The 19,873-nt window shown below is 46.3% G+C and overlaps 2 protein-coding genes across 2 annotated transcripts; both read left to right on the forward strand.

Moving 5' to 3' along the window:
* The first annotated feature begins 2,343 nt into the window (after positions 1 to 2,343).
* LOC112880197 (putative cysteine-rich receptor-like protein kinase 20) lies at positions 2,344 to 5,583 on the forward strand. Its single transcript, XM_025944703.1, has 7 exons — positions 2,344 to 3,171; positions 3,573 to 3,674; positions 3,770 to 3,951; positions 4,160 to 4,373; positions 4,467 to 4,704; positions 4,947 to 5,100; positions 5,193 to 5,583. Exons 1-7 carry the CDS (start codon positions 2,379 to 2,381, stop codon positions 5,466 to 5,468), a joined length of 1,959 nt encoding a protein of 652 aa, XP_025800488.1. The 5' UTR covers positions 2,344 to 2,378; the 3' UTR covers positions 5,469 to 5,583.
* A 7,181-nt stretch (positions 5,584 to 12,764) lies between these two features.
* Positions 12,765 to 18,545, forward strand: LOC112880193 (cysteine-rich receptor-like protein kinase 6). Its single transcript, XM_025944698.1, has 7 exons — positions 12,765 to 13,598; positions 16,372 to 16,476; positions 16,593 to 16,783; positions 16,931 to 17,141; positions 17,242 to 17,479; positions 17,570 to 17,720; positions 17,840 to 18,545. The coding sequence occupies exons 1-7, from the start codon at positions 12,788 to 12,790 to the stop codon at positions 18,152 to 18,154; spliced, it is 2,022 nt and encodes a 673-aa protein (XP_025800483.1). The 5' UTR covers positions 12,765 to 12,787; the 3' UTR covers positions 18,155 to 18,545.
* The last annotated feature ends 1,328 nt before the right edge of the window (positions 18,546 to 19,873 follow it).

Here is a 19,873-nt window from a genome sequence, read left to right on the forward strand (position 1 = left end):
CTATATATGGCTGCCTTTTTTTTTTCCTTCACGCTGAAATGAGTGGGAAAATCTCTGAATTCAACTGATAATAACACTCCGTCTGCAACGGTGTGAATACTGGATGATGTTTGGCTGGAATAAAAGAGAGATGAGACTAAGGACTAAGGTGTGAATACTGGATAATAACACTCCGTCTCCAGTCTTGGCCATCGCTGTTCCATTCTTCTCTGGTAAGGACTAAGGACTTTGCCGGTTACTCTCGCAGTTTCTCGAGTCCCAATCAACCATTTCACTTACGACCTCCTGCTAACAGCTACTGCCTTGCAGCAATCTGCACCTGCAGCTTCGTGCCGGCTTACCTGCTACAGTGACGGGCGCGTCTCCTACAGGTAGTATGGCTGGGGAGAAACTGACCGAACTAGTCGTTCTGTAGACGTGCAGACTTGTGACAATTGGAGCAGGTGAGGTGGATTCAGAGTTGCTGACTAGGCATCTCACCATCAGTTTGAGAGCTTCCTGCTGAATATTCTGCGGTGAAAACATGTGCCCTGTTCGTCACCTCAAGCCCTCAAGGGTTCACCAAGATGATAGTAACCCTCTGAACCTGCCTGCGAAATGGGAGCTGAAAGGTAGCAGTGACAAATAACACTCAAGGAAACGAATGACAGCACAACCGACCGGTATTCCAGCTCTTCACCTGAAACATGACAGTATATTTCTCAGACATACAAGACCACCAAAAAGAAAAAGGATATGGTGGAGGATACTGCAGAGGGTGCTACGAATCCTCCTCAGTAAGCCTACGGTTCCCCTTTTCCCTGATGGCGATGAGTCGTGAAGTACCACTGTGCCACAATTCATCAAAATAAGTCTTCAAGATTGTTATCAGATTAAAAGATCAACATCTAAAGGAAGTCAATAAATGCAGAGCCTCCCAAAGAACAGTTTATGGAAAAGAAATCTCAAGAACTTCTCTGATCCATTCCATGTGATCCATATCATGCTGAAAGCCAGCATTACAAGGTCAATTATTCAATCACCATGATTTTCAAGCCTGTGACATGAGCAAGGACTTGGGAAATCACTCCGAAGAATTCCACCTATCTTCATCACATAGTTCTCTTGTTTTTCTTTGTTTGAATTTTCCATCTTTCCACAAATGCGACCGCCAGGGCATTCAAAGAAAGTGAACACTTGGAGGATATACAACCAATTTAGGACTCAATTCTATAGTTTTGTAATTTACTAATTTTCCTCAACAGTTCATGGATAACATACAGGTGGTGTACATATGCAGCTCAAAAGATAGCATACATGATGTAAGAAATCTTCTACGTTGCCAAGTTCAACTCATGTAGTCTAGGTTGCAAAGAATAACCCAGATTAATAGATGCAATTCAATTTATCATACTACTTGAGATAATCTGCTTCTCGTAGCATGAAACTGAACTATGGGAATTTTCTGTTCCAACTTGTTATGAAACTGGAAACTAAGACTTTTATATCTAATACTAAAGTAGGATTCTTAACTATAACATGGTAATGCTAGACATCAACTAAGGCTCAATTTGGTGAGCTAAGATGTAGATGCATGCACAGAAAAATATATATATATATATATATAAAGTGCCCATTATCTGAGTGAATAAATAAATGTCGTTAGTGTTACCACGTGAAATAAGGTGGGTATCAACAGTTACTGGTATAGAATGAAAGGACAAATAGTAAGAAGGTACCTACAATTTTGAGAAGGGGATAACTAACCTTTTCATACCTCATGATTTTGCACCTGCAACATTAGCTCCATGACACAACTGCCCTACAGAACAATGTAGTAAAAGTATTTTTAACTGTCGAGTTACTCATTACTCCAAAGAAATAGCTAAAGAAAAATAATTAGCATCAAGTATGAGTTCTCAATACTCCAACATGATCGTCCAGATGCAACATTGACTTGATGGCATCTAAATGAAAATAACAGCAACTCAATGAAAGGAAATCCTGCAGTCTTACTAGTGACTTGCTCTGTTTAATATTCTTTGTACATGACAACAGAAGGACCCAACTCAGGATCAGGATTCAGGAACAAAGTTGGCAAAGTCATGAGATTAATTAGGACATGAATGGACCAAAATTAAGTTCAGGTATACATTCAGTATCTTGTCCAAGTCGTCCCAATTCTTATCTTGTTCCATTCGGATTAGTCAATCAACTTCCTCAAAGTCTAAGCTAAGGTTGCTTTCCAGTTCCTTCCTGGTTAAATGAAACATCACCGCTGACCAAAAGTCAAGGTAATGCCTAGATTATTTAAGATGCATTCATCCATGCTCAATGTATCCTACCCACAAGTCCCATACAGAAGCATAAGTTTCTTTGCTCCTGCCACCACTGCACCAATGTCACTCATCATGCTACTTATTGCCGTCCTACTTCTTTCTTCCCCGAAGCTGTTAGCTGAAGGCCAGCCCATCTGCAGCAATGCTAACATCATGTACATGCAAAGCAGTACCTATGTCTCTAACCTGAATTCCCTTGCTGAAGCACTATTTGCCAATGTGACAAATTCAAACTCACACTCAGCTCGTGATACAGCTGGGATGGGTTCTGACATGATCTATGGAGCAGTGCTATGCCGAGGAGACACAACCCCCGGCACTGACTGTGCATACCGCCTCAAGGAGGTCCTTGATGCAGCAAGGAACAAATCAGCTAATAGTTCCTGCTCTTCCCAAAAGGACATAACCTTGTTTGACGATGGGTACCTGGTCCAGCTAAGATTCTCTGATCAGGATTTCATCTCCAACTTCAGCAACTCTCAGGAATGCATAGTGAGAGCTAATCTGAATCGTCCACCATTAGGTCATGTTTCGGAGCAGTTCGGTAGTCTTGTTTCCAAGCTGATGGCTGAGCTCACAGAAGGCGCAACGAAGAAGACAGGCAGGTACGAGACAGGCCAGGGCTGGCTCACCGAGAAGGGCCAGACAGTATATGGCCTTGTGCAGTGCACAGAGGACATGCCGCCAGATACTTGCCGGAGTTGCCTGAATAGTGCCATCACAAAGAGGGAGCAGATGGTTAAAAGTGGCCAGATGGGCGGGGCAATCCTCGGTGTGCACTGCAGCTTTTGGTACCAAACAGAAGTTCAGTTTTTTGCTGGCGCACCAGTGTTGTCTTTAAATATGCCCACACGTAAGTTGATCTCTAATACTTCTTGGATAACTTGGTTAGAACAATCTTTCATCTTCACTCCCATTTAACCATCAGATTAAAGCTAAGAAACTGAGGCAAATAAATACAGAACAGGATTGCCGGCATCAGAAAGAGTGAAAGACAAATCGCACTTTATTTATTTAATTTGCAGAAGGATTTAGATTGGCTCCTGCGACACATATACTACTGTATGTAAAAAAATCAACCAAAAAATTATGAAATAAATAAAATGTTACCTGCTATGTGTATAGTTTAACACTTCAACTTTAATTATTAAGCACCATGTTGCCCTCTTATTATTATGTTTGCAAATCCAACATTGACTAGCCACTAGAGTGTAGAATTGTTATCGGTTATGACTGGCATACATGGAAATGCAGCAAGCAAATTTTGGATCTGGGTCACGATTGGATCGTTCTCAGTCGTGGTTTCAATTTCTTGGCTGCTTGTTAATATTTGGATCAAAACAGAGAGGAAAAGAGGTAATAGTAAACTCACAGCATTTCACCCTTCCATTTGGTTCTTACAGTTACAATAAAGAATGATTACCAAGAAAGATCTTCTCTATTATTTGCAGAAAGAGCAAGATTCGAACTACAATTGCTATCAATGGCGATACAAAATGTAATCAATCTGTGGAGGATTGAAGAAGGCAACTCTGGGTTTTCTCTGTATGATTTCTCTCAGATAAAGGAAGCTACAGGCAACTTCTCTAGTGAAAACAAACTTGGAAAAGGTGGTTTTGGACCAGTCTATAAGGTAAATAACTAAATATAATTGCATAGTTGCATTTGCATTAAGCCAATTCTTGTTGTTCTATATTTGTTAAATTTCGGTTGCTTCTAGATCAACCATTTTCTAATATCTTCTAGCGAATATGAGCTTGTTATGCTCACAAACAAAAGAGATATGGCTGTAGTAGCACAAGTTATAAAGTGATTAGTGAAATCAAACTATTCTTTTTCAGGGCCTATTGCCTGGTGGTCTTGAAGTAGCAGTCAAAAGACTTGCAGCATGTTCGGTACAAGGTTTGTTAGAGTTCAAAAATGAAATTCAGCTGATAGCAAAACTTCAACACAAAAATCTTGTTAAGTTACTTGGCTGCTGTATCCAAGGAGATCAAGAAAAGATGCTTGTCTACGAATATATGCAAAACAAAAGCCTGGACATCTTCATATTCGGCAAGCCTGCTATAACTTTTAACCGTTCTCACATGCTGCAATTTGGGGTGCTTGCAATTGAAAGTTTTCCATATTTTTGTTCACATTTTGCAGATATTAACAAAGGAGGGCAATTGAACTGGTCCATGCGTCTACACATAATTGATGGGGTAGCGCAGGGGCTCTTATATCTTCACAAGCACTCACGATTTTGTGTTGTTCATAGGGATCTGAAAGCAAGTAACATTCTATTGGACAGCGACATGACTCCAAAAATTTCTGATTTTGGGATAGCAAGAATATTCAGCTCAAACATGACGGAATCAAATACAACCAGAATAGTAGGCACACAGTAAGGACGAATGCACTTGGCTTTTTCAGATTATATCACATCAAGAAGTGCTTTTATACGTTCTAATGAGAATAATGCATAACTATAACAACTCTTTAAGCAGAGCTCCAAGCTGTGGCTGTTGCACATTGACAAATGCAGAGTTCGATCTTGGATAAGCATATAAGCATATTATCAACTTAATTTATCTACTCCTTGTTTCTTGGTAAATACTATATAACAATTTCACTTCTTCCACTCAGTGGCTACATATCTCCAGAGTATGCCTTTGATGGAGTTTGCTCAATCAAGTCAGACGTCTTTAGCTTTGGAGTCTTGGTCTTGGAAATTATAAGCGGAAAGAGGACTACTGGTTTCTATCCATATGATGGAAAATTATACAATCTCATTTCATATGTAAGTGGAAGTCACTCTAGCACTACATGCCCACTAGCATGGTAGGCCTCGGAGCATTGTGTGCTTGACAAAAGTACATTGTTTTCTAATAGGCTTGGAAACTTTGGAAAGTTGGAGAATGGTGCCAGCTGGTTTGTTGTCGTATAGGAGAAAATCATGAAGCGATAGAAAGGTGCATTCAGGTGGCACTTTTATGTGTTCAAGAGAGCGCAGAGGACAGACCTGCTATGGATCTTGTGGTTAGCATGCTAAACAGTGCGAATGTGAGCCTGCCCAAGCCAAAGCAACCAGCTTACTTCTTTGTGCGCTCTAGCGAGTCAGAAGCTTCATCATGCAACATTAATATAAGCATTACGTTGGCAAGGTAGACTAGCAATCCAAAAGAACGTGAACCAACCATGTTTCTATGGTGCTAAGGGAGCTCCAAGTCTAATGTAGAGTTGTTTGCCTGTATATATGATCTTTTGTTTTTGTTTGGCCAAATGGTGTTTCCACTTTTCTGTTTCAGGGTTGTAACTAGTGTTATGCAACTCCGGTCTTCTTGTTATCTATGTGATTTTCTCTGTATCCACGCTTAAATGGGGTGCTGTAATTTGTACCGGATGTAACATGACATCAACTAGAAACAGTATGTCAGTATGCAAAGCTACTTCAAGTGCTTATAATAATTTGTGCCCCAATTCTAGATATATCTCTAAAAGACGAAACCTGACCCTGGCTCAGGCCTCTCATCGGCCCACGTCGCATGTTTTTTTTCCCGCCGTCGGATTTTGATCGGACCATCCAGAATCGGGCATACAGCACCTAGCGTTTCCAGAGCCTTCCCGAGCGCCGCCTCGCAGCAGCAGCCCCATGTCCGCCGCGAAGCTCCCAGAACGAGAGCCGCACGACCCGCACGGAAGCCGGAGGCACGTGACCGCTGCACGAGGCATCCACTCCGCCGAACGCACCAGCCAGCGCCCCTGTGTGCCCTCCCACTCCGCCGAGCGCACCAGCCAGTGCCCTGGCAGGCGGAGCGGCCATTGGAAGATGCCCGATAGCTGCTCGACGAAATGCCTCCAAGGCAAGCTACTCACTGAACCAACGCTGGATCCAGAGGTCCTCTGCCTAGGAACAAGGTGGCAACAACGTCCTCGGTCACATCTTACTCTCATTCGATGAACAAGGCGGTGATTAGCTTTTTGTTGTCTAAGATCTGATATGCAGATGCATGCAGACTGTTCATATGTGCAGATGCACGTGTCACGCGTGATGGAGAAGCTAGCTATATACAGAACATGGTGATTGGGTACAGCGCGGCGTCACCATCGGCAGCCAGACCTCACCAAGGAGCTGTGGCTCATCCTCACCGTTTGAGCTTGTGGAAGGTGCAGCAGCTTGTGAAGGACTGCAGCCTGTTATTTTGCAAGCTCTTCCCCCCCATCAAAGACATCTTGCTTGCCCAACTTAGGCAAAGCTGAGAAACTGAGATATGCTCTATATATATTTGATGAAATGCACAAGTGTGGACCAGCATACTCATAGTCATAGCTATGGTTCATGAACACGCATACAAGCTCTGAGACCTAGATGATGGATAATGGTAAGTACAAACAAACTGTTACTTGTTTCCTGGCCCTTCTCCATCTGACTGCAACCGTTATAAAAGATCATGCCCAAGACACTTTCTTTAAGCATAATGAGCATAGCTTGGGTTCGAATTATTTTAAGTTGTAGTATCCAAAAAAGAATATATAGTACTGTAATCTTGAACTTCCTCTCTGGCTAGTTTATTAAAGTAAGCAAAATAGTCAATGCAACTCACTAAGATGTAGTTTAGTTCAAGTATACTATATTCACCTTGAGCTCTGTAATATGAGCACTAACCTTTTGTATCATACCTTGTAGGACAGCAATTTACTGCTGATAAATTCTGTTTTCCAGGAAAAAAAAACATTATAATTCGACTCCTTTTGATTGGTTCTTGAATCAGGGATGGCTCCTGAGACCAAAGTTGTGAAGGTAGCTAAGCCTATGCTAGAGTGGCATAAACGTACTCCACATAAGTTGCTGCATGTAGATGCATTTTAAATGGCATTTGCAGCATCTGCTGGTAGGGCCATCCTTGTGACGTTCCTTATGACAAGTACAAAACTTTATATTTAGGGCCCCATCAGGAAGAAAGAGTAGTATGTTCAGGGTTATACCTGAAGCTACATGGAAATTCTTCTCCTGGATCCTCATTTTTCCCTTTCAAAATTCATTCAGGTGTTATCCTAGTTTGATGATAGCCAAAGTTGGCTGCTACTACACTGCTATCTGTTTGAAAGTACATATGCTATTTTATCCTAATACTTGAGCACAAGATGCTCCTACAATTCTAGAATACTATAACAACTACACTTCACTTTACTAAATTTCTGTTGAAGTTGTTATTACTTATCTTCTAATATATTTCTGCTTTGTCAAAAAAAAAATGCCTCTACTACAAACTCCACTGCCTTGTGTACCCCACAGTATTTAATCGAGTAAATTTGTGTTCAAACCAGTAACGTCTTTTCCCTACAGCATCTCTGAACTTCGGTAATTAGTTAATTACCAAGATGTAGCTGTAAAGTTTGCATAGACATCTCTTTTACCAGAATTGTGATCTCATCTGCTACATAAATTATATTTATCCCACATCCATCCTATGTATTAGACAAACATGCGCAATGCTCTGTAAATGTGCCACTATAAGGTAATATTGCTGAGCTACAGAATAAAAGGTGAAGCACAACAAAACAAGATTCATTCGCTGGCCTATAATGCTGGACTGGCTCTCTCCATGCAAGGCGCAGCAAAGCCGCCCGAGTTTTTCTAGTCATAAGACTAAAACGGTAAACAGTGCAAACAAGTATTCTAGCTTAATGTCTTTTTGCTTCAATAATTGCGCACCAGATTATCAGGTACCTCTGTTTCAGTTTAGAACACTGGGAAAGTCTATTTGCAAAATCCTAGTACAGAGAGGCACATACATGTACTACATCTCAGTACCATATTCAAATTGGGCTAAATTAGGGAGGAACAACTTACAAGCTACATTTCGTCGATTTCGACTTAGTTCTAAATTGAAGGCCCCAAATACAAAATCTAGAAATAACTTTCCACCCTCCGTAAGGAATAAGGCTACGTCGCACCAGGAGCAGTGCAGCACTACCTCTAGAAGCTGTGAAGTGGAATCGAAAACTGGGGCGGTAGAGTATCAGGACACTAACCTGCGAATCCAGTGAAGAGCCAGTGAGATGCGCGGAACCAGCCAGTGGGCCAGTCGACCAGGGAGGGACTGCCGCGATTGTGCGCGCTGCCGCGCCATTGGGAGGCTTTGTCCCGTCCACCGGCGGGTGGTCGAGGCGTCTAGCGACTGCCAACTGGGACGGTGGCGTGGCGCCGTGGCGGCGTAGCACTGCAGGCGCCGGCTGGGGCAGGGAAGCGGCGCGGGGGAGCGGAAGGACGAAGGTGCGTGGAGAGATCAATGGGCCTGGTTGTGATGGGCCGGGCCTGATAGCTATTCTATCCATTCATTTTTTATTTTTTTGCCGCACGCTGAGACATATATATATATATATATATATATATATATATATATATAAGGTTACTTTGCCATACCAATCGCAAAACAGGATGCATGCATCCATCAAGAGCCATTCAAAAGTGAGTTTGACTTTGAAATTCAGGCAACTCATACCTGCGCGTGGATAGCGAGCAGCGAGCCGCACTTTGTTTGCGCGTAGCATGACCCAATTCACCAGGTGACGCTTGCTTCCAAAGCTATCCTTTTCACGTTTCAGAGAAGGCTGGTTTCTGCGAAGGCTCTCAAGCTACAACCTAGAAGTTGGATACCGTATATATGAAGCAAGAGCAAGGGGCGCATTGATCTCATAAGCGAATGGTATGAGTTTAGGGAGGCAGATTAAGATGCGAGTTTAGAATTCAACGCCACGCCTTTCCCGGTTTTGAATTCAGTCTGCTATTGTTTTGTCTTACACGACTGTCACCAACTAACCTTGCCAGAATGCAAGGTTACCCGATCCTGAAGAATTTGAAATCCCCCACCATACACGTCTGGTGAATCTGCCCACACTCGGGCAAGAGGTGCCATGCTGTCTCTGCCTCTCTGGGGACGTTTGGCAGAGCGGGCAGACGGTGTGCTTCGGCCAGCCCATCTCCTGCAGCCAATCCGACGTCCACAGTCTGCTCTGAACCGCCAACCAGCTAAAAGAACTTGCATTCTGAGGCGCCAAGCCTTCCAAACCGCTAGCTAATGTAGCAGTTTTCTATAACATAAACCCATATATTATTATATTTTGCAAATTGCAAATGCTTGGGCTGTTTCAAACCCAAAGTCAAACTTTCCGTATGAACTCATAGTTTTCAGCATACAGAATTCTGCCATGCCCCTCGTGCATATCTGCCATACATGCGGCAGCAGCTGGGCAGTCCTTTTCGACATGATGGCACCCGGCTATAATATTCTTTACAAGTAAGTCCGTTCCTGATACAGCAATTTTTTTTTCTACACACGAGGCCGCTGGATCGTCATACATCTATAGAAGTGTGCCGTGATTAGTTTCGGGATAAACATTGTAACCACCTTCTTTTCCTAATTTGTTTTATGCTGTACTTGGCCCCGGATCAGTTTGTCTGGCACCAATGGTCCTATCTTAATCCACTGAGATTATGCTGATCACTTGACTAAATGTGTGTTAGCAAACGCCTTGCAATGAGACAATGCCAAACAAAAAAGGGTCAGTTTGTTGGATCATCTTGTACTTGGTACATAAAAAAAACAATGATAATAATATGGGACTGAAGCAACCCGGATAGTACTAAAATTGGCTAACACAAAATATCGGCTGCCGTTACAACAGAAAGACTATTTTCCCCTTGTTTGTATGTAGGATCCACTTGTAACAGTGCAGATTAGTTAAAGAACCCCTGCTTGTGTGCTTATAGTTGTATAGTATACTATCTTAGCCTTGAGGTTTTAAAATTTGTGCTTATATATGTTGTGTACAACTAACTGTCAAGGCATGCATGGTAGCATCATATCATTTAAGCTAATCAGTTGAAACATTTTCTTAAACCGAAAGTTTATTTTTGAGAGATCGGTTAGTTTCCAATAATACATATTTTGGCATTTTCATCCATGCCTTTCCATACATGGCATTATGGGTCTGCTTGGTTGGCTACCAAAATTTACTATGCCAAAATGTGGGCAAGACTATAAATTTAATTTGGCACTTATTTGGTTAGAACCCAAAACTTAGTCCACCTTCTAAAATTGCCAACATTTTGGTAAAAGAGATTGGCATGCCTATATTTTGGCATGCTGATGTTTTGCCATGCCCACATTTTGGTTCCTAACCAAGCAGGCCCTCTATATCTATAGGATTACCAGGTTTATAGTCAATAAATAAATTTAAACTAAATCTTCTGTCTTCTTCATGAAAAAGGAAAAGGTTCCCAAAACCTGGTTAGGTAGGACTAGCAGTAAGAACTATAGAACTTGTGGGGGATAAAAGTCTGTGTGACCGGGCTTTATGGGAAGTCATTGTAAATTGTTTTTTGATGCCCCATGCTGTTTGAGCTCACACAAAATTAGTGGCCCTTCATGTGAAATAGGCTTAATTCGGCGCAAAAGGTAGGAGTATTCCTCAAGAGTAAACTAACGGTAGGTCAGTTTTTCTATTGGAGCACAGGATCCGATGCGTGGAAACTCAGACCATCCAACCGTATGTATAGTAGTAATGTAAGTAAGGTGCTGAAAATGTCAAACAAGGATGGGGAAATCATAAAAATGGAAGCACGTGGTCATTGAAAATTGTAAACCTGTTTGTATGATGAGCCACGAAGCAAGATTAAGCAGCCAGCAGATCCAGCCTGCCGCTTTTCTCCGCCGTGGTCAGTTGGTCACACCGACCGGCAATCAAGTAGGAGTGTTTAACTGTGTAGAATGGAATCATCAGACAACCCATTTTTCCATGTTGTTATTATCTTTACACGATCGAGGAGGATTTGTTAGTCCCGCCGCCATACTAATTGTCAAACTTCAAAGGTAGATGTGCACTGTTTCTTTTAACCGAAAGAGACAATGTACAGGAGTACCTGCTCTTTGGTCAAGAAATAAACACACAGATCACAGCTCAAACAATGATTGAATCTCATTAGCAAGAAACTGTTAATACTAATACTAGATTTATGGCAACAATACTTTATAGATATTTCAAGAAAAAAAACATAAACTGAAGAAGCACACCATCATATATGAAATAGTACTAACCGGCCTTGAGCTCAAAAGTTCCTCCGCTCGTCCCATGCCATCATTCCAGCCCACTCCAGTCATACACGGTGTGTTCTAACACATTATCATGGTTGTCATCAGAATTTCGATTATTGTCATACAGTTCTACAACCTTACAATCTAGTTTGACTAGGCTAATTCTATTACTGTAGTCACTAGTCAGTAGAATTTATGGTTTTTGTGCTAATAAATTCTACTATGATCTTACACACAAACATCTGATAGATGTAAACTAAAATCCGTACACTTTAGCAGCTTTGCCCCTTACCCACCAGCAGCCCGTGGCCAACGCGCGTTGTCACTGCCACTTCCATCAGTACCCACCTCCTCCAAGCCGGCATCGATGTACAGGACAGAAGATCTAATCCTAAATCAAGATCTTTGCCATAAATCAAGATCTGTGTCATGTTTTTTTCTAAAAAAAAAATGGGGTACGATTCAGATAATGGAACTATATAGAATGTTTCAAAATAAGGCATAGGGTTTCTGCATAAAAGAAAATGCTTCTTTTTGGGCGAATCAATTTACTACGCACGCTACAAGAAACCAACATGCGAAAAGAAAGAGGTCTTCCACGTGGCCAGCATCCGCACGTTGGAGCTGCAAGCTTCCAAATCTGGCTGATTTATATATTTGTCACCCGGGGGTGTACGCCACCAGTGAGATGAGATGGATGACGATGCCTCTGCTACCCATCAGCGGAGTCGGTGAGACACGGCAGTTTGATGGCCAGAAGGCAGCTGCTAAACAAGGCCAGGTGCACCAAACTGCAAATACTAACTTGGCCAGAGAAGCTAGCCCTGTGCAAACAAACCGCCTGTCTCGGCGAACCAGATCCGGTGAGCTACGTGCGGGCCCACCAAATCCTTTTAAAAAAGCCGTGACACGTCAGACTCACCCATCCGTCAGAGCATCGTCCACTGCAAAAATTGTAGACTGCTACTACTCCATGGAAATGAAAGTACAAAACCATCAGCACACTATGCGGCTACAGCCACAGGTAGTCCAGAGAATGAGACACCCAACTGCCTCGCATTTCATGCCAATGCCATGCCCTCCAATAATCTCCATCAGTGACCGCAGCTGGTGCTCCAGGTCAACCCTCTCCAGCTTAAACTAAGCATAGTATCACTGGCACTGACTTGCAGCTCGATTAACAATCCACTAACCAAACCCTAAGCCCGTATTAGTATATCTTAGTATACACTTAAGTTAAGTGCATATTAAATCTAGCTTAAGCACTTGATTGCTCCCATCCCCGATGCCTATTAGTGTAGCCAAGCGCAGCTAGCTTTTGTGTCACTCATAGACGGCACCAGTAGCGCGATCCCCCAACGTGTCCTCTCTCAGCACCTACCTGCCGCCATGCTCGTCCTCCTGCCCCTCCTCCTCCTCCTCGCCGTCGCGTCCACGCCGGCGCCGGCAGCGGGCGACGGCGGGGCCGGGGCCCTGCCAGTGATCAACCCCATCTCCTGCCTTTGCAACTCCACCAGCGCCCGGCGGACCTACCAGCCCGACAGCGCGTTCGCGGCCAACCTCGCCAGCCTCTCCCGCGAGCTCCCGAGGAACGCCTCGGCGTCGGGCTTCTCGGCGGGGGCCTTCGGCGCCGGGCCCGGCACGGCGTACGGGCTCGCGCTCTGCCGCGGGGACTTCACGGGCGGCCGCTGCGCGTCGTGCCTCGAGGCCGGGTTCCGCTACGCGGAGCAGAACTGCCTCTCCAGCAGCGACGTCGCGGTGTACTACGACCAGTGCCAGCTCCGGTTCTCCGACCAGGACTTCCTCGCCGGCGGGGGCAACGCGCCGGAGAGCGCCGCGACGAACATGAACAACGTGTCCGACGGGAACGCCGCCGCGTTCGACGCCCTGGTCACGCGGCTCGTGGGCGCGGTGTCCGATGCGGCCAGCAAGGCGAGCAGGAGGTACGCCACGGGCCGGGCCGGGTTCCCGCCGCAGAAGATGAACATCTACGCCCTCGCGCAGTGCACGCCGGACCTGACGCCGCCGCAGTGCCGGGGGTGCCTCGCCGGCCTCATCCGCGAGATGCCGACGTGGTTCCCGGGGAGGATAGGCGGGAGGATTCTTGGGGTGCGCTGCAACATGAGGTACGAGGACACTGTCTTCATGGCGACAAGCGGCGACATGGTGACGCTCACGCCCCTGGTGAATTCTTCCAAAGGTTAGTCACTTAGTCCCAATTCAAAATTTCTATTTTTCCTTGAAAATTGGCACCTACCCGCAAATTTGGTTTCGAAAGGAATCCATTCTTCGCCGTAATAGCAGTGTTAGTTTTCCCCCCATTTTCAATGCATTTTTGTGAGGCAGTTAACTGATATTCGTTGACATTAGTCTTTCTTGGTTGGATGCTGGTAAAATAATTTTATACTCCACAATGGCAACTTAGCATTGATTCGCTTCACAAAATTAGTCAACTGCATGCTACTTACGGTTAGATATGCATATGCAATTTATTTATGCCAATAGATGTAGCTGCTTTGATTGAATAATTTGATTGATATGTTTTCGTGATTTGGTTGTTTAAGAGGTTAATGATGCCAATTTTTCATCAGCGAATTAAAATGCACGCAACATTCCTTTTGAACCCAATTTATTTGCTAAACTTGATCACAATTGTATGATTGATTTGTTTATTTTATTCATTTGTAGTATTTTAAAATGTCTAGAACCTTTTTTGAGTTGTTTGCACAAAAAAAAGAAGCCATCGGATGGAAAGAAATCAAATTGTAAATTTTAAAAAAAATTAGACGTGGAAAGGATCTTTTTGCCAACATGAATTTTTAATGGTACGAAGTCGTCGTGTATGTATTTGCCAATTAAATGAAATTTCATTTAGTTTAATATTTTCTTTCATCCTTTGGAAAGGAATATCTAACTCTCTTCACTTCATCATGGATAAACCCAACCCCTCACCCCTAAGAAAAAGCTAGAAAGAAAGAACCGTTCTAGCAAAAGGAAGCTCATGTTCCATGCACGAATCCTTATAAAAAAATCCTATATATATATAAAATACAAACACAACAATACTGCACCAAGGAAACAAATAAAATTAAACAGGTGAACTCCTGCAGAAGTAAACTAGCGGTGAGTGAGCTGCATCTTTTCAGTAATAAAAACTGTATTTTGTGTGCATAGAAATTCAATTTTAGGCTTATTATTAGTTGCAATTGGAGAGGCCACTGCACTGAGATAATCAGTCTGATAAAATACACCGAGAATCGCATCAATATACAAGGAACCCTAAACCATTTTTTTCTCCATTGCATGACGTGTTGGGGCTAAAAACTATGCTTGCTTTGCATCAATATATCCAGTTATGTCTACATTCTTATCTTAAAGTAGGGCCCGCGTGACTTTGCACCCCCAGAGATTACACGAAGAGCTGTAGCCTAATACGCTAGCCGGTGCACACATCAGCCTACAGGCACACGCAAATACATGCTTGGGCAGCGAATGAGAGTGATTCGTGCGCCACGAGTGTCACTTTTTATCAGTCCGGCCGGCCGGCTTAGTAGAGGTCTTTGTTGTTGCCTTTCGGATCAACGATCAAATCAGCCCTGATCCACACACATTTCCCCCAAACCAAGCTCCTTTTCGCTTTTTGCACCACACAAAAGTCCCAACACTTGCCGGTAGGGCCCTCCCAGTCTCCAATTTTTAACTCTGTATCTTGGCAAGCTCACCATGTGAAGGAATCAGACGTGCTGGGGAATAAAGAAGCACTGGACAGTGATAGGAAATTTGGTGGTTTGTTTTGGGGAAAACAAAAGCAGTAGCCAGGGTAACATCGATCTCAGCACCCCCAATCTCGATCGATCGTGTGATAGATGGTGCCTTTGTTTTGGCTGGGCACTGGCATGACCCGTGGAGGCTAGCTGGTGAGAGTTTTTCTTGAAGAAGTCCTTGTTGTGGCCGACACAACCAAGCAGGCGACCGTGCCAGACCCAGGGTTAACTCGAGTCTCGATCGACCGTACTGCCCTTTTTATTCCCTTCACACGCGGCCTCACGAGTCGACGCGGCCGCCGATCTCGTAGCAGCGAGCACACCACTGACGGAGCGGCGAGCCGACGACACCCGGGAGCAGGCGCCACGTGCGGCACGAGACCCGGACGCGCTAGGCTCGATCGACATGGCGGGTCACGCCGGCGTGCTGCCGTGCCGTATCGTCTCGGCCGCCCGTTGGTCGGTCTGGTCCCGGCCTGCAGCTGCAGGCGCCACCTCCATGTCGCACTAGAATATTTAGAATGGTTTGTTCCCTGACGGATCTGATTTTATTTCCACCGGCCGGCCGCCTTGGCTCTCCTCGCGGGGCGAGTGGCACCCGGCACGGCGCGCTAGCCACTCGCTCCCAGTCCGTCAGGCTCACATGCACGCACGCGCCGTCCTGAATAGTGTGCGGACGACGCGGCGGCGCCATGCCGAGCGACCAGGGCGGGGGCGGCCGACGACAAAGGCCCTGCTGGTCTCGGGTCGTCCTTGGCGGCATGGGCGGACCCAAGGCCCGGCGAGCCTGGGCTCCTGCTGAGACTGCCTGTTAGCTTAATTCGTAGAGGTCAGCTGGGCAAACTAATGAAGGGGGGGGCCATTTGTGCTTGCTTGCAACCTGCACAAATTGAGAGGGCATGCTAGCTGCGGCCCTGGCGGCCTGCAGATCAGCAACATCGTAGGCTTGAGCGTGTGCACAGGCTCAAAGTCAGTGTGGCCTCGCTTACCGCTCGCGTACAAAATCCTGCTGCTGTGGTAGGCTTAACGCATCCTGCTGCGTCATGGTGCGTGTGTGCTTGACGCCTAACATGGCAAGTACTAGCGTGTTAAACGAGAATGCTTGCTTTATTATACCTTTGCTTCGTCACCTTTGATCAGGAATTAATGCTCAAATTTTGTCACTGCTAATATGGTTCGAAATTCTAATGACACGACCACTTGGTTCAGGGAGCAGCACCACGCTGTGGGTCGTCGCGACCGTCGTCCCGGTGACACTGCTCCTCGCCTGCTTCCTGGCGTGCTTCCTCTGGATCAGAAAGCGGAGGAGGAGAGGTGCGTAACGATAACGAAGATACAGTCAATGTTACTGACGATGAAGTTGCCATTAGTCCAACTGCTTGCTTGCACTGTCACTAACGGCATGCACGGTTTGATCATCACTTCATCAGTGACCAGCATGCCGGGGACCGTGAGCGTGCCCACCATGTCAATGGAGATGGAGCAGGTGCTCAAGCTCTGGCGGATCGAGGAGAGCGACTCCGAGTTCTCGCTCTACGACTTCGACCAGATCGCCGACGCCACCGACAACTTCTCCGACGACCACAAGCTCGGACAGGGCGGCTTCGGACCCGTCTACAAGGTACTTCGTCCATCAGAAATTTTCATGCACACATTCAGATGAATCACCACACTGATCTTCAGTGCTACCAGTATGGTGCTGCTGTGGTTTGTGAAATGTAGAACTAACAGTCAATACTCATTGTTAAATGCTTATTCATTCATTCAGGGTGAACTTCCCGGCGGACTGGAGATCGCGATCAAGCGCCTGTCGTCGTGCTCGGTGCAGGGGCTGATGGAGTTCAAGACGGAGATCCAGCTCATCGCCAAGCTGCAGCACACCAACCTTGTCCGGCTGCTGGGCTGCTGCGTGCAGGCCGAGGAGAAGATGCTCATCTACGAGTACATGCACAACAAGAGCCTCGACTTCTTCATCTTCGGTACCTCATCTTCTCAACGCTTCGTGCTGTTCCAACCATTCCCTGCAACCACTTGTTCGATCGCTGACGCCAAGGCGTGCTGCGGCCGGCTTACCTGCAGACGCTGAGAAAGGGAAGATCCTGACCTGGGAGCGGCGGTTCCGCATCATCGACGGCGTCGCGCAGGGCCTGCTCTACCTGCACAAGCACTCGCGCCTGCGGGTCATCCACCGGGACCTCAAGGCCAGCAACATCCTCCTGGACCGCGACATGAGCCCCAAGATCTCCGACTTCGGCATGGCCAGGATCTTCTGCTCCAACGTCACCGAGGCCAACACCACCAGGGTCGTCGGCACGCAGTAAGTAGTAGTAGTGATCAAAGTCAGAACTAGTCTCTGTCGACGATCTTGTTGCGCGATGCTCATAGCTTCTGCACTTCTTGTGACCAGTGGTTACATCGCGCCGGAGTACGCTTCCGAGGGCCTCTTCTCCATCAAATCCGACGTGTTCAGCTTCGGCGTCCTGCTCCTCGAGATCATTACCGGGAAGAGGACCGCCGGGTTCTACCAGTACGGCAAATTCTTCAACCTCACAGGATATGTAAGTAGTACAGTAGTTCAGCACCTACCTCACCTGCAACCAGAATTCAGAGTTCAGAAAGCAATTAGCCTGACAGAGAGCACTGAAAGAAAAAAAAAATTTCGTTCGAATTGTTTCAGGCGTACCAGCTGTGGCAGGACGGGAGGTGGAACGAGGTGCTGGACCCGGCGCTGGGCGGCGACGTGCCCGTGCCGGAGGTGATGAAGTGCCTGCAGGTGGCGCTGCTGTGCGTGCAGGACAGCGCCGACGACCGACCCAACATGTCGGAGGTGGTGGCCATGCTGGGCAGCGAGGGGATCACCATGCCGGAGCCCCAGCAGCCGGCCTACTACAACGTCCGGATCAGCAGCCTCGCCGTGTCGTCGGACTCGTTCGGCGAGTCCTCGTGCAGGATCAGCAACATCACCCTGACGGATCACGAGGAAGGCAGGTAGATACATGTTCTCCGCGTTTCAGTTCTAGGCCAGCAACTGTACAGGACTGCTATATGATCAGAATTCATCAGAGACACGGAAAAAAAACATAGAAAAGGATCAGGGTATAGGTTAACATAGTTGATGCAAGAAACGACCATGCCCATCGACGTGTTAACGAAAGCTTTAATTTCTTCTCGAGTCTTGACCAGCTCCAGCAATTTTTGGTCCATTTTGGAGTGATTTCAGTGGCTAGCTGATCTGTATTCTGTAAACATGATATTTGTATGGGTACACTTCAGTATGTGACAGTAGCTGTGAACTTGTATGTGCTTACAGTGCTATTCTTATATGGAGTATATCTCTGTACATATTCTGAACCTCTGAATAAGAATAACAGTGTTCTTTTTAACTGTCTGAACAACCGTGCTATTTTCGAAACTTCGCTTTCTCCGAGATCATGGGCCGTAGCCTGCCCTAAGCCCCTAATACTCTGGCCTTTGGGACGGAGCACGGGCTGCTGCTACCTTGAATGGACATGGCCCAAGACTTCCCGGGCCATTTCGTTCAGAAAGAAAAAAAAAAGACCGCCCGGGCTGTAAACTATGGCAGCAGGTTATTTAGATCAGATTACATAATAACAGACGTGGTAATTTACATGTAAGCTGGGGCCGAAATAGCATAGGAGGAGTATACAAAGCCGGCAGCTTTGTTGGCGTTGTGTACTATCTTCTTCTGCACGTGTTATATTGTTGTGCCCTGTGCATCCGCTGACGTCAGTGGTGGCGTTTTACTAATTCTTTATTGGGGTATACTCTTTTGGTCAACCATTAGGTTGCATCAGGCTCTTTAATCTCAAGGGTATACCTTTCACAGCTCTTTTAGTCTGCAGGTGACTTAGAACATCATCCTCCTGTGGGTTTTTTTTTCAATATACTATACGCCGGACGATCCTTGGTAGCCACGAGCGCAATTTGATTATTCCTTTCCGCGCGCACTCGGCAGCATGTCTGCACCGCACATCAGCGCGCCGCAACACACAAGCTAAAATGGTAGTAGAAGACTAGTAGTAGGGTCAAAGTGCTTGGCTGGCATGCGCCGGTGGGCCCAAGTGGACCGCCATCCGACGCTGACCCACGCCAACGAGCTTTGACTTTCTCTCTCTCTCTCTCTCTCTCTCTCTGTGGCGATGCCGCGATGGGCATGGGCATCTACCGCACGCCCGGAGCGACGCTGACCGCACCGAGCTGACTTGTCCTCAGCTGCAGTAATAGGCTGGAAGCGACTCCGGCTCGCGAACCGCGTCGTCGTTCACACCCGCGCCTCGGAACTTCAGTTCAGAGACAACGAACGGTACATTGTCCGTACAGACGGCCGGTTAGCCGTTACCGGTACAGAGTAGCGTGGCACCGTACGCCCTGGCTCCTGTTGCTCTGTTTCTGCAGCAGTCGTCGACTCCTCGTATCCTTCCAGACCACTGCCAATCCCCCATCCACAATGCAGTCGCGTCCACGCACGCGACGTCGCGGACATGTACACGGCAGTTTTGACATGCCCCCCAGCCGACGGTCTCGGAGCCGAGCTCTGAAACTTCGTAGCAAAAGGTAAGCTTTCCTTTTTTTTTTCCGGCTGTCGATCGTCGCCGTCGGCGATGCTTCCCCGACCCGCCCCCCCCCCCCCCCCCCCCCCCCACGGCCAGGCGGAGCCGCAGAGGCAGTCGTCAACACGCGCGGAGCAAAG

Source organism: Panicum hallii, chromosome 2 (assembly GCF_002211085.1).
Source record: "Panicum hallii strain FIL2 chromosome 2, PHallii_v3.1, whole genome shotgun sequence".
Lineage (NCBI taxonomy): Eukaryota > Viridiplantae > Streptophyta > Magnoliopsida > Poales > Poaceae > Panicum > Panicum hallii.

Bases quoted from the DNA above. Each gene is read 5' to 3' on its own strand.
- LOC112880197 (XM_025944703.1), top strand. From the start codon at position 2,379: ATGTCACTCATCATGCTACTTATTGCCGTCCTACTTCTTTCTTCCCCG. The intron at 4,374-4,466 runs GCAAGCCTGCTA...CACATTTTGCAG, and splicing joins CCTGGACATCTTCATATTCG to ATATTAACAAAGGAGGGCAA. The intron at 5,101-5,192 runs GTAAGTGGAAGT...GTTTTCTAATAG, and splicing joins TATACAATCTCATTTCATAT to GCTTGGAAACTTTGGAAAGT.
- LOC112880193 (XM_025944698.1), top strand. From the start codon at position 12,788: ATGCTCGTCCTCCTGCCCCTCCTCCTCCTCCTCGCCGTCGCGTCCACG. The intron at 16,477-16,592 runs GTGCGTAACGAT...TCACTTCATCAG, and splicing joins CAGAAAGCGGAGGAGGAGAG to TGACCAGCATGCCGGGGACC. The intron at 17,721-17,839 runs GTAAGTAGTACA...GAATTGTTTCAG, and splicing joins TCTTCAACCTCACAGGATAT to GCGTACCAGCTGTGGCAGGA.